This window comes from Triticum aestivum, chromosome 4A, assembly GCF_018294505.1.
Source record: "Triticum aestivum cultivar Chinese Spring chromosome 4A, IWGSC CS RefSeq v2.1, whole genome shotgun sequence".
NCBI lineage: Eukaryota > Viridiplantae > Streptophyta > Magnoliopsida > Poales > Poaceae > Triticum > Triticum aestivum.
The window spans coordinates 542509277-542524210 of record NC_057803.1 but is presented as its reverse complement, the minus strand read 5'-3'; the positions used below and the strand labels follow the sequence as shown (position 1 = coordinate 542524210).

The following is a 14934-nucleotide window of genomic DNA, read 5'->3' as shown; positions in this document are numbered from 1 at the left end:
GATGTTTCTCCCCCTCTACTCTCATGTAATGGATTGAGTTTTCCCTTTGAAGTTATCTTATCGGATTGAGTCTTTAAAGATTTGAGAACACTTGATGTATGTCTTGTCGTGCGTATCTGTGGTGACAATGGGATATCACGTGATTCACTTGATGTATGTTTTGGTGATCAATTTGCGGGTTCCGCCCATGAACCTATGCATAGGGGTTGGCACATGTTTTCTTCGTGATTCTCTGGTAGAAACTTTGGGGCACTCTTTGAGGTTATATGTGTTGGTTGAATAGATGAATCTGAGATTGTGTGATGCATATCGTATAATCATACCCATGGATACTTGAGGTGACATTGGAGTATCTAGGTGACATTAGTGTTTTGGTTGATTTGTGTCTTAAGGTGTTATTCTAGTACGAACTCTAGGGTTGTTTGTGACACTTATAGGAATAGCCCAACGGATTGATTGGAAAGAATAACTTTGAGGTGGTTTCGTACCCTACCATAATCTCTTCGTTCGTTCTCCGCTATTAGTGTCTTTGGAGTGACTCTATGTTGCATGTTGAGGGATAGTTATGTGATCCAATTATGTTATTATTGTTGAGGGAACTTGCACTAGCGAAAGTATGAACCCTAGGCCTTATTTCAACGCATTTCAATACCGTTTACGCTCACTATTATCATTAGTTACCTTGCTGGTTTTATATTTTCAGATTATAAAAACCTTTATCTACCATCCATATACCACTTGTATCACCATCTCTTCGCCGAACTTGTGCACCTATACAATTTACCATTGTATCGGGTGTGTTAGGGAGACAAGAGACTCTTTGTTATTTGGTTGCAGGGTTGCTTGAGAGAGACCATCTTCATCCTATGCCTCCTACGGATTGATAAACCTTAGGTCATCAACTTGAGGGAAATTTGCTACTATCCTACAAACCTCTGCACTTGGAGGCCCAACAACGTCTACAAGAAGAAGGTTGTGTAGTAGACATCAAGATCTTTTCTGGCGCCGTTGCCGGGGAGGTGAGTGCTTGAAGGTATATCTTTAGATCTTGCAATTGAGTCTTTTAGTTTCTTGTTTGATCACTAGTTTAGTTTATAAAAGAAAACTACAAAAAAATGGAATTGAGTTTGCCTCATACGCTTCACCTTTTTAATATCTTTCGTGAGTATGATGGAAAGGAAAATTGTGCCAAAGTGTTAGAAGAAGAATGCATTAAAATGTTTGGCACTAAATATTTGAATGATGAGCATGATTGCAATGTTGTTAATATGAATTCCTTGAATATCCATGATGCTAATGATATGCAAAGCCACAAGCTTGGGGAAGCTATGTTTGATGAAGATGATATTTTTTGTCCCCCTTTGATGAACAAATTTATTATGATGAAAGCATGCCTCCTATTTACGATGATTATGTTGATGAAAGTGGATTTGGAGAGGTCATGACTTTATTTTGTGATGAATCCACTATTCCGGAAGAGGTTCCAATTGATTATGAGAACAAAGTTGCAATCTATGATGATTATTGTGATGACTTGTATGCTATAAAGAATAATGATATCCATGAAACTTTTCATCATGATTTTAGTTCTCAATTGGATTATGCCTCGCATGATAATTATTTTGTTGAGTTTGCTCCCACTATTATTCATGAGAAGAATTTTGCTTATGTGGAGAGTAATAAAATTTCTATGCTTGTAGATCATGAAAAGAATGCTCTATGTGATGGTTATATTGTTGAATTCATTCATGATGCTACTGAAAGTTATTATGAGGGAGGAATATATGCTTGTAGGAGTTGCAATAATATCAAGTTTCCTCTCTACATGTTGACAATCTTGAAGTGTTGCTTGCTTTACCTTCCTATGCAAGTTGATTCTTGTTCACATAAGTTGTTTGCTCACAAAATCTCTATGCATAGGAAGAGGGTTAGGCTTAAATGTGCTAGTCATATTCTTCATGATGCTCCCTTTATGTTACAATTCTTATCTTTTATGTGAGCATCATTGAAATCATCATGCCTAGCTAGCACTACAAAAAAAGACACATCCGTGACATTTTGGGCCAAACGAAATTTTTTTCTGTCATACATATGACACTTCTATGACGATAATTGTGACAAAACCCGGTATCATCATAGATGTGGTGGGCTCCTACTTCTATGACAAAAAATCATGACAGAAAATGGGTTTTTCGTCCTAGGCGGGCCGGAGACGTAGCTGCATGACATTCTTTGGGCCGTCCATGACGGAAAAAACCGTGGTAGAAGCGAGGGGGAGGAAAATTTCGGGGAGTTCCTGGTTACGGTGGGAGGTCGGGGGCCGAGCGATGCGCGCTTCTCTCGTACACGTACGCGCATGTGTGCGAGACATTGGATCTAACTGAACCCAAGCGAGGCGTTGGGCTCTAACTGAACCCGAGCGATTGCACTGCAGGCTACGCGTTACTGAACCCAAGCGATCGATCAATGGCTGTTAACTGAACCCGATCGAGCGATTCCTTCGCTACTGCTGCTAACTGAAGCCGATCGATGTTGCCTCTGGATGAACAGTGAGCGTTGCGGGAGGGTTTGGATGAACAGTTCCCAGTGGGGGTGGATGAACAGGACCTCGTGGTGTTGCCTCTGGATGAATAGGACCCCGATCGATCGAGCCGGTTGGGGCTGGATGAACAGGACCCCATGGAGGGCTGGATGAACAGGACCACCCCGTGGAGGGCAGGATGAACAGTAGACGGTGGAGGGCAGGATGAACAGTAGCCCGTGGAGGGATGGTTGAACAGGAGCCCGTGGAGAGGGCTGGTTGAACAGTAGCCGGTGGAGTAGCGTGCGGTGGAGGCTGGATGAACAGGAGCCCGTGGATGAACAGTCGCAGGTGGAGGCTGGAGGAGGTCGACGGTGGATGAACAGTAGCTCGTGGAGGCTGGAGGGGGTCGACGGTGGAGATGAACAGTATCCCGTGGAGTCCCGTTTTGCATTACGCCACACCCCTCCCGATGAATAGGACCCCCGTTTCGACCGCAGCGCTCCAACACAAGTCCGTTTCCTCTGTTTTGCGGTACGCCACACCCCTCCCGATGAATAGGACCCCCGTTTCGACCATAGGAGGTCTGTTTCCTCCGTTTTGCGGTAGCCAGACTCCTCCCGATGAACAGGATCCCATTTCGAACGTGGCCGGTCGAACACAAGGCCGTTTCCTTCATTCTGTGGTACGCCAGGCCTCGTTTCCATCGCCTGTTCCGTCCAAGCCCTCCCGACGAACACGACGTATTCCGTTGCCTCCCCATGAACACGACACATTCCGTTGCCTCCCCATGAACACGACAATGACGCTGTTTCTCCGTTCCGACCCAGCCATGTACACGAGCCCTGGTCGTACGTATGCGCGAGTAGGCGTTCGAGACCCCGCCCGTATGTACACATACGTGGCTGTATTTTCTTTCTTGCACCCTGGCCGCTGTACATACGTGTACATGCTACGTGTGCGCCTCTGCTACGAAACGTGCGCGCCTCTACATCCACCAGTATATATGTACGTACACGTTCGCGACCAGAATGACAACGCTACGTACGCTTCGACCAGGTGGGTCCCGACTGTCAGGCACTTCCTTGCGTGTGAAGATGTAGCTGGTGGGTCCCAGCAGTCAGGGGCAAACTTTTTTTCACGAAATACGGTGGCCCGTCTGGTGGGTCCCCGCTGTCAGGTGGAGGAATAATTATTTTGCACGTAATAAGGAGGCCCTTCCTTGCTGCGGCCATGGACCCAGCTGTCAGCCTCTCCACGTACAGTCCACGTCCGATGGAAGTCGTTCCTTGACCACGTTGACCACGCCGCGCCGAGAGCACCAGGGCGGTGGACGACGGCAAGGCCTAGGAAGGGGACGACACGGAGTCGGGAAAGACGCGGCAGTGGATGCCCACGCGTAGAGGAGTACGAGGGTTCACTGGTTCGTTGCGGTGTGAGGCTGCCGTCGCCGCAGAATAACAGGGGGTGTGGGTGAGTAGAGGGATGGCCTAGCCAGCGGTGGGAGTAGTAGGGGGCGGTGAGGCCTCCGCCGCATCGCAGCCGGCCACGGGAGGCAGGAGCATGAGGCACGACCAGCGCTGGTTTGGGCGGCTGGAGCAAGAAGACCAGAGGTTGAAGAAGCACTACGGCCGTTGGATGGACATCGTACGGTCACTGGAGCTAGAATCGTGCATATTGACTAAGTTGACAAAGCCCTCCGTCCCCGTCAACTTAGTAGGCCCACAAGTCAGCCTCCCACCAAGGTGGGTCCCAGCTAGCAGGGGGGTATTCATTTTTTTGTGCATAATAAGGAGGCACTTCCGGTGGGTCCGAGCTTACAGTGGCCCGTCGGGTGGGTCCCAGCAGTCAGGGGCAAACATTTTTTTTGCGATATACTGGTGGGCGTCCGGTGGGTCCCTGCTGTCAGGTGGAGGATTAATTATTTTCCGCGTAATAAGGAGGCACTTCCTTGCGGCTGCCGTGGACCCAGCTGTCAGCCTCTCCACGTACAGTATTCTTCCGATGGAATTCGGTCGTTGACCACATTGACCACGCCGCGCCGACAGCACCACGACGGTGGATGACGGCAAGGCCTAGGAAGGGGACGACGCGGAGCCGGGGAAGATGCGGTAGTGGATGCCCACGCGGAGAGGAGTACGAGGGTTCACTGGTTCAGCTGCGCTGCCGTCGCCGCAGAATAACAGGGGGTATGGGTGAGTGGAGTGGAGGGATGGCCTGGCCAGCGGTGGGAGTAGTATGGGGGCGGTGAGGCCTCCGCGGCAGCACAGCCGGCCACGGGAGGCAGGAGCAGGCGGCACGACCGGTGCTGCTTTGGGCGGCTGGAGCAAGAAGACGAGAGGTTGAAGAAGCACTACGGCCGTTGGATGGACATCGTACGGTCAGTCGAGCTAGAATCGTGCATATTGACTAAGTTGACAAAGCTCTTCGTCCCCGTCAACTTAGTAGGCCCACTATACTGGGTCCCAGCTAGCAGGGGGAGTATTCATTTTTTGTGCGTAATAAGGAGGCACTTCCTTGCGTGCGAAGATATAGCTGGTGGGTCCGAGCTGTCAGTGGCGGTAACTTTTTTTTGCGAAATACAGAGGCCGTTTCGGTGGGTCCCAGATGTCGGGTGGAGGAAATCATTATTTTGCGCGTAATAAGGAGGCATTTCCTTGCGTGCGGCCATGGACCCAGCTGTCAGCCTCTCCACGTACAGTCCACTTCAGATGCATGTCGGTCGTTGACCACGCTGACCACGCCACGCCGAGAGCACCAGGGCGGTGGACGACTGCGAGGCCTAGGAAGGGAACGACACGGAGGCAGGGAAGACTCAGCTGTTGTTTTTGTTTCCCACGCGGAGGGGAGTAAGGCTGTACGAGGGTTTACTGGTTTATCCACCGTCGCCGGAGAATAACAGCAGGTGCGGTTGAGTAAAGGGATGACTAGGCCAGTGATGGGAGTACGATGGGGCGGTGAGGCCTGCGCGGGAGCACAGCTAGCCGTGGGCAGGAGGGAGCAGGCAGTCCTGCCGGCGCTTGTTTGAGTCGCTGGAGCAGGAAGAGCAGAGATTGAAGAAGCACGACGGCCGTTGGATGGACATCCAACAGTATACAGGCCATCTGTGGAAAGCCTCAAATCTGTGGAAAATAGCATACATCCCATCTGCCATTATTTTAAATAATTTATAGCCCATTTGCTAATTCTTACAGGTTTTTTTGGAGCCCATATTTTTTATGTTAGCATTACAACCCATATTGTGGCCACGGTTAAAAAATTATACGAAATTTTGCATATGTCGGTGCGGTCTGAACTGTTTTTAATCCTGAAATTTTGAGCCACAGTTAGACTGATTTTAAAAATAAATATATATCAATAAAAAATCCAATAAATTGTCCACGCATAAAAATCAATACAATTTAAAATCTCGAAATGAAAAAAAGATATTTGAAAATAATTGCCGGTTTGATGTGTTTTAAAAATGTATAGCCCATTTCTCATTACTGATAGGCCATTTTCTTGGCCAGCCGTATGAAGCTCTCCTCGTCTTGAAAGATTTGCAGCCCAGCAGGCCTGATAAAGCAACTTACTTGACAAATCACAAAAGAACTGGGCTAGCTATTTTCAGAAAGAAAAAAACTACTGGGATAGTCTATGGTAAACATAAAAGAAAAGGCTGTCTAGATAGGTCAGAGTGTCCCGCACAGCCCAGTTGACACCCTGCTTCCGTCTCAAAAACAAATTAGATAAATGCCACTCCAATTATGATGATTCATAAAAATGCCACTGCAATTTCTAAACTTTGAAAAATGCCACTGCAATTTTTGCAAACTTTGAAAAATGCCACTGCAGTTTGCAAACTTTGAAAAACGCCACTGCAGTTTGCAAACTTGGAAAAACACCACTCCAGACTTCGAAAAATGCCACTAGAAATGACATAAAATGGCATTTTTCAAAGTTTGGAAATTGCAGTGGCATTTCTCGGATACACCAGATTTGGAGTGGCATTCATAAAATCAACTGGGCGAGCTGCTGGGTCCCTGGTGTCAGCCGCTTGTTGTGCAATTCTCTCGTTTATTGACTATGTTGACAATGGCATGGGACCCAGATGTCAGAAATCCACTAGGAGGAGCCATTTTTTTATTGGCTTGAAATAAGGATGCGCTTGCTTGCGTACTGCCATGACCTTGGCGAGTCCCTGCTGTCATCCTCTCCACGTACAATCATCTCCTGATTGTGTACGCGTCAACTTGCTAGGCCCACAAGTCAGCCTCTAAACCGTGGAGGACAAATACAACCCATTTAAAAAAATAACAGCCCATTCCATACGTCCAAACGGAAAGTTCAACATTCAGAGCAAAGTAACAGGTCTCATCCACATATAGAGTACTCAACTTCTACGTTGACAACCATCATAGCCAAGTTAACTATCTACTCCCACTAACACTCTAGTAGCGTACAAGTACTAACTTACTCTTAGCTAACTAGAAGATGCCGACCGCCATCTGCTGTCCATGCTAAATGCCGGCACCGGCGTCCTCCGCCTCGCTGATGACGGGAAAATGGCGGGCGTGAAAACACGCGTCCACGTCATTGATACAGAATGAATAATTTAAATGCGTAGATGCATACAATAAGAATAGGATCAAACATTGCAGGTACTTTATTTCCAGAATTCTTACATTTACATAAAAATTCTGTTAATTACATCTCCGAAGAGAAAACCCCTGATTAAGAATTCCAACTATCCTATTACATAGAATTGCAATACATGACTACTACAAAATGATAAAGAAAAGTCGCTCCTCCTCGCTGTCGTTGACGCCGGTGTGCTCGGGGGAGCATCCTCGATCTTCTTCAAGTTATCATGTGTCTTGTTCATTTATATTTTTACCCTTGTACTATTATGAGTAGTACGTAGAGTACGAGTGCAATGTGTGTTTTTTTGCATCGGACACCTAATTTGTGTAGTCGACTTAACCAACATATGCTAGTATGACCATGCGGCTATCTTAATCAACTTTCAGGTCATGTCATTTTAACGAGTGATAAGTCGACTAGCAGAGTATCTACTTAATACATGCATGCTACATCTTTTATTGATGCATATATGACCATGCATGAGATGATGATTTACTCCATGTTAGCCTATGCGCATGCATGGAAATTTAAGAAAAAAGGAGGGTTCCAATATCAGAACCATCCAATATGTTATCTTGTTTGATTTGATATGTTTGATGATAGCATCTACTAAAGCGAGCTAGATGCAATATCCTTTATTTTTTTATGGGTTACATGTATATACTCTAACCATCAGTGGGCAGTATATACGTGTTGCATAGAGTCTGTATGCTCTAGATTTCATATTTTAGATATGTAGGATTATACTTTTAACTTAACCTACACGCATTCATTTCTTTTTATGGGCATGCTATATTTTAGTGCAAAATGAGACAACTAACACTTTTATTATCTCACGTTTACCCGTTAGATTTCACTTAGCATATTCTATATGCATTAGAGTATGCTCATTTCATCATCTATATGACAGATGTATATGCCATTTGTACCTTCCTGTTTGTATTACTACTGACGTGGCATAGCATGTATGTCCGCAGTGTAACCAACAAGAGGCCTCAAATATAATTTAGCACACACCCGATTTATACATTTTTATGCACTAGGTATAGAGGTACATGCACAATTTACATTGTCTTATTTTGTGCAACTCAAACAAATGAAGAGTGCATTTTGTAGGCACATATTTATTCTATGATTTTATGTAGATGATCATCTAGGGTTTGGGTATGTTTCATATTTGTTTTTCCCCAAGCTTTACCTTTGCGTCACTCTCATCTACGATGGAAGGGAAAATATATCCTCCTTAGTTTTGGTTCGCCATGATCGACCAAGGAGTGTAATTTATCCTCTTTGACATAATCGCACTTTGGCTTGTATCACGATGATCAACCAAGGCAAAAAAAAATTACAAGAAGAAATTATATGTTGTATGCTCCTTGATTTGTATCACAATGATCCGTCAAGGAGTATTTTTGTTGTTGTTAAACATATTCGCACTTTGGCCTGTATCATGATGATCAACCAAGGCGAAATGTCAAGATGGGGCTATATGGAGAATGCTCCTTGGTTTGTATCACAATGATCAACCAAGGACAAATTTTCTTCTCTTAAATATAAGTGCTCTTTGGCTCGTATCACGATGATCAGCCAAGGCAAAATATCAAGGTGAAGATATATGGAGAATACTCCTTGGCTTGTGTCACAATGACCAACCAAGGGCAAATTTTCCTCTCCTAAACATATTCGCACTTTGGCTTGTATCATGATGATCAGGCAAGGCAAAAATGTCGAGATGAAAATACGTGAGATATGTTCCTTGGTTCGTATCGCGATGATCAACCAAGGACACATTTTCCTTTCCTGAACATAATTGCACTTTGGCTCGTATCGCGATGATCGGCCAAGGCAAGATGTCAAGATGAGGACACATGGGCGTGCTCCTTGGTTTGTATCACAATGATCAACCAAGGAGAAAGATGAACATGATGAGAGATATAGGGAGGAGCAAGAAGATTAGAGGAGAATCATGATGCCCACCTTATCTACCTTTCTCAGGCTTTTGACCGGACGACGGCCTTGCAGCAGCAGCAGCAGCAGCATGAGGCCAGAGATCAAGAATATGAGCAGGGAAAGTAGTAGCAGAGCAGCAGCGGCCGGCCGGGGAAAAAGAGAGCAGCAGTGTGCGGCAGCGCAGCGGAGCGATCAGGAAAAAAAGAGAGCAGCAGTGTGCGGCAGTGCAGCGGAGCGATCAGGGAAAAGAGAGCGCCAAGAGCAGGCCCTTTGGAGGTATTTATAGGAGGGAGCAACAGAGAAAATCAACGGAGAGACGCGCCCACGTTCTCTAGTTCGTGGGTGAGATCGTGTGAGCGTGGGGCTGCCTCCTTCTTTATTTATTTGTTTAATCACTAATTTCTCCAACTATGTGGTTTGGCTGGCAAGTTACGTACGTGGTTAGCTCATGTGGGCTAAACCCCTTCTTTTACTAATTAACCTATGGGCCTTGGCGTCATCCAGCATATTTTAATGGGCTAGGCTTAATCAACTATTAATGTGACATTGAGGATTATTTTCTTAGTGTGACATGCCGTATATAAATACATGAAAAATGTATTTTTTTATGTGGCGTTATATCCCTCATACCCATATTTCATTAGGAATGATGTGCCTCTCTTTTCCTATGTCGCCGTGATATTTTATTAGCGGTGATGAAATAATGCCCATGTATATTGCATGGTTTAATATTTCGGAAATAAGCGTCGCCCGCGATGATTTTATGTTGACATTTCACGCGGTCTAATATGTGAAGATATTAACGCCGTCTATAATCTTGCGTCTCATGGTTATTATTTCATCGAGAATAAAACCTTTTATGGAGATTTTATTCATTTTACCAACTTTGTGAATACCCGATATTTTCATATTCTAAGCCAATGTAAGTGCTCAACAATTATATATTGATATTTGGCTTATTCCTTTATTTCCGCGCCTGCTATTTTCTAGTAAGCGGTCAAAGTTAAACAAAGTCATTTGCTCTTCCCATTGGGTGATTCATCATTTTTGCCACTCGGATTAATTTATATTTTTATAATAGCTATTGCACCATACTTTACTTTGGTGAAATTCCGTGTCAACAGATGCCCCTCGAGTTTTGGAAGGGAATATTTCTCTGATTCACTTTCAGAACTCGAAAATATATGTAGACAAAAATATATGTAGACATATTCCGTTTCATATATATACTGCGAACGTTTTTCTTAGTGTGGGCGACACACCTATTTTGTTAAAATATCCAGCTAGATATTTATCTAGCCCTGCCTTTTGAAAGTTTATTAGTCCCTTCGTTGGATAAGGACTCAATCTTCAAAATTTGTTACAAGACGCTGGCCTTCCGCCATGTAGTTGTAGTTGCGTCCGGCCGGAGCGCATACCTTTCCTTATATATATCTTCTTCCTATCGTCTGGCAAGGGGACTCTATTTACCTGACGCATAACCCAAAGTCCAGATCTTTCTTATGATTGACCTGCTATTCTTTGGACTACTGGGTACGCAATGATGTGCACTCATTAATTGTCTTTTTCTCATCATTATTTCGGATGATTCTCATCTCTGATTCCCTTCCTTCCTTTGTATGAAAAAGATTAGCATCTGCCGCTGAAGCACAGATCTTACGTTGGTAAGTTTGTACTTAGTTCATTCAGATAGATATCTACATGCATGATTTACGTCTTCTGATTGCCCCTTAATTTTTGTTCCTTCAATATTGCAGGAAGGTTTAGTACAATCTGGCAAAACAACTATATTTTAGTTTCGGACGTATACCTGCTCTCTCTTTAGGTACTATACCTACTGTCTTTTTTTTCTTTTTATACACATACCAGCATCAGAGATTGGATGAATAATTTATAGATGAACCCATGCACGTAACCTCCTTTAGGCCATGAACGCCTGTGCATCTTGTCCCGTATATATGCGGAAATTTGGTCTCGCAATGACATGCCGACAAGTTATATACGAACTTGGTCCGACGTACAATTGTAGAGATCAATATTTTTTTATACTTAAAATTCTCGTTTTAAAGATCAAATGTATACCTTTCTCACAATTGGCATGCCGGCAAGTTGATATGAACTTGGTCCGACGTACAAATTGTGAGATATGTCATACAATCAACGAAACTCCCCTTTATTCATGCGGCAATTATCAACTCTTTCCAAGTTTATATAAGATGCTCGTTTAAAGATCACACGTATATTTTTTTCACAGTTGACGTGCCGGCAAGTTTATATGAACTTGGCCTGACGTACAAACTGTGAGATCAATATTTTATTTATTTATTTATTTAAAATATGGTCGTTTAAAGATGCAAACTTATATCTTCTTCACAGTTGGGGTGCCGACAAGTTTATATGAACCTGGTCCGACGTACAAACTGTAGAGCTCATTTTTAAGCTACACACATATATCTTTCTCGCAATTGACGTGCCGGCAAGTTTATATGAACTTGGTCCGACGTACAAACTGCGAGATCAATGAAGCCCCCCTTTATTTGATGCAAGAATTATCAACTCTTTCAAAGTTTTGCATATATAAACTTTTTTTTCAAAGTTTTGCATCTATCAACCCTTTCAAAGTTGACATTCCAGAAATCCTAGATTGGGCTTTATGCATGTATCTCTCTTTTTTTGGAGGATAATTCATTTTGCTGATATTTGACCTTTGCATAATTTTTTTAGCACTAACAATCATCATCCTTTTTTTGTAGAGTGCAAATCCTTTCTTCTTCATCAAGGGCTGGCTTCGCTCGGGCTATCGCCTCCGTGGTAAAATTTTCATTCATTCACCATGGTTCATTTATTTTGTTGTTTTGAACACAACTTGTACCTGTACCGACACACGTATATTCTTTTGTATAGAGATGGCGCAGAAATCGCCCACGGTTCCCTCACATCGACTATCCCTTGTCGAGCTAGCCAAGCAACAGAAACTATATGAACCTAGCTCCGATGACCAAGACTGCCCCATAGTTAAAGCTATAAGTATACCAAAGGGTGAACTCGACAACGGTCCTCGCGGTTGGCGAGCGAGACAGTCCAAACTAGCTTATTCATATTACCCATTGGCGGCTTCACCGCGAACTGATACCGCTTTATGTCTGGGTACTAGGATGGTATCCAAAGGTCTGACTTGGGAACGTCATGATATTGAGTATATGCCACGTCCTTCAGGCTATAATGAATGGGGGGCAAACATTTTACGAAATCATTCTTTTTCCCTAAAAGGGCTTGATGAAGGTTCAGATTACCTTTGTGGAGCTATTTACTGCTCTTTGGGTGATTATTCTATTTCACCTGCCTTGCTAAGATCTCTGTTAGAAAAATGGAATCCAAAAACCAACACGTTCCTATTCTCATGTAGTGAACGTACTATTACACTCCTTGATATGTATCAAATGGCTGGTCTTCCTCTAGATGGAGACTTATATGAAGAATTTATCCCACCAGAACATGCACTAGACCCCTCCCTTTGCCAATTCCCTGACTTCTTACCGGACCTATTATCCGCACATGATCAGCTTGCCAAGAACAATGGCGGCCACGTGACTTTCCAGGTCTGGTGTGACTATTTTCACAACCGGCGAGACCATTCCGTTCCTTTCGCGTCTCTTCGTGAGGTCCGCTTGTATGTCGCGGCGTACATTGCTGTTTGGGTGTGCTACTTTGTTGTCATTGGCGGGGGAGCCTACATTCGCGCTGGGGTCCTTGTGATGGCGTCCTGGATCGCTCTAGGGCGTCGAATTTCATTAGCTCCACCAGCACTTTGTTCTATCTATTTTTCGCTTCGTCGCATCAGCACCCATCCTTTAGGACCCTGCTACCGGATTAGGGGATGGCCCGTCCATTTCATTATCGGCTGGATGGGGGTTTATCTGAAGAATGTATTTGGTAAACGAGCAAAAGTGAGCAAATTTCCAACTCCTAAGCTTTGTCCAGGGAAATTATCTATGGTGGGGACTATGTTTAGGATTCCACACGATTTTAGCCCTGAAAAGGCGCACGATTTCTTCGAGAAACACAAGAGTATTGTGTGGTACCCCTCAAATTTCTCTGACTTGGCTAGCACTCGTTGGCTACAAAAAGCATTCACCATTTCCATCCGTCGAGGGATGCTACCGTGGAGAAGGTCCGATTATGATGACGACTTGTGCATTTCCATCCGACTTAAGAGGTTACCACTTGGATAACAATGCCCCGCCACCTTTGTTGCAACAGGTAATATATATACGTATACCTTTTTTTACTATTATGCACCAACACCACTATTTACTAACTGATATTATTTTTGCTATCTTTTAGAAGCAGAAAAATAATCCAAATGATGTTGCTGCAAGTTCCTCTTCCAATCCCCGGCCACTTATAAACGTGACAGTATCAGGCACACGTTTAAATGCAAGGAAGGAGGGTACTGACATTTTGGTTGATAGGAACTCAGAGGAACCTAGTCCAAATGCAACAATCTCTTCCGGTGGGGAGGAAAGACCTGCTGTAAAAAGAAAGATTGAAATTTCTCTTGGAGAAAGCCAATGTAATCTTGACGAGTTGGTTGATTTTATGCATGAACTTGATGATACAGGGACTGATGATAATGTCATAGGTTCTGATCTATCGTTTGAGGATTTTGATATATTAGAACCCTCTCTTAATCTTCCAACTCCCCCTACGTATCTATACTCAGGCGTGGCCTCGCAGGCTGATATTTCAAACATTTCGCCTATCTCCACGCACGGTAGCTTTATTCGTCCTTTGTATCTTTTTCTATTTATTAGCTTCATTGCAATATCATTTATCTTGCCCCTCCTTCTTATCGCCAGGTGATACGGAAGGAGCTTCTAATCTCGTCAGTGGCGAGGGAATAATGACACAGATTTCAGCGCCATCCATGGATATTTCCGCTATTACCAAGCCAGTTCTGGATGCTATCGATTTGTTGCTGCAGAATGCTTTTGAAGCTTTAGATGCCCCTACATTAACAGATTCTCAGTGCCATGAGATTTTCCAGGCAGTTCAGTCGATGCTCCCGGTTGGTGATATTGTTCCTCAAATTGCCCCTGTCCACGCGGCTTAGGAAAATTTTTGTCTCGGTCTCAGATACAGTGCAAGAAGCCCGCAGAACCATTGAGGGTCAGTCAAAGCAAAAGTCTGAATTTGTTACTGCAGCAGAGAGGAGGGCTGAATCCATTGAAGCGTCTCTGAAAACTTCAGCGGAAGAGATGTCATCCATGCTGGAGAAACAAGCTGAGAAGAAGGAACGTATGGAGGCCCTCTCCGCTCAACTACAAGAAGCTACCGTTGAGTTGTGTACAGCTGAAGAAAGGGTCAAGCAACTGGAGTCAGACCGTTCCGCCAAGCAAGCTAAAGCCAAGAAGTTGCATGAAGATTTGCTCGAAGCTAATGTGAAAGCTTCCGAGGAATTGGAGGCTCTTAAAGGGAAGACATCGACGCTGGAGGACGAAGCCAAGTCTATTATTAGAAGTCTGAAGGAGTGGCGCTCCATGTCCAATTGAGTTTCTTTGTTCTTAATAAATCAGACATGTTGTCTATTTACATTTTTTATTCAGACTTGCATAAGGCGGCCAATCGGCAAACCCATTTTCTTCGGTCTTCTCGCATGCCAGTAGCACCATTCGTGTATGTTTGCATGGGATCTATTCATGTGTACTGATGGACTATGCAATGTTATTCGTATAGCCCTGCTTTCTGTGTGGAACGGATACTCTGTGTTAATTGCATGAACTAGCTTGGGTAACCCCTTTATTTATTTACATTTTTTTGCTTGAAGCTTTATTACTTTA

General features: G+C 44.1%; 1 protein-coding gene and 1 long non-coding RNA gene across 2 annotated transcripts; both read left to right on the top strand.

The window, feature by feature from the left end:
• Window positions 1–10844: 10844 nt before the first annotated feature.
• Window positions 10845–12758, top strand: LOC123082253 (uncharacterized). The gene is made up of 3 exons (XR_006438986.1): window positions 10845–10919; window positions 11848–11905; window positions 11999–12758. It is a non-coding gene; the product is annotated as an uncharacterized lncRNA (long non-coding RNA).
• Window positions 12759–12806: 48 nt separating this feature from the next.
• On the top strand, window positions 12807–14207 carry LOC123083897 (uncharacterized). The gene is made up of 3 exons (XM_044505773.1): window positions 12807–13354; window positions 13439–13868; window positions 13954–14207. Exons 1-3 carry the CDS (start codon window positions 13274–13276, stop codon window positions 14205–14207), a joined length of 765 nt encoding a protein of 254 aa, XP_044361708.1. The 5' UTR covers window positions 12807–13273.
• The last annotated feature ends 727 nt before the right edge of the window (window positions 14208–14934 follow it).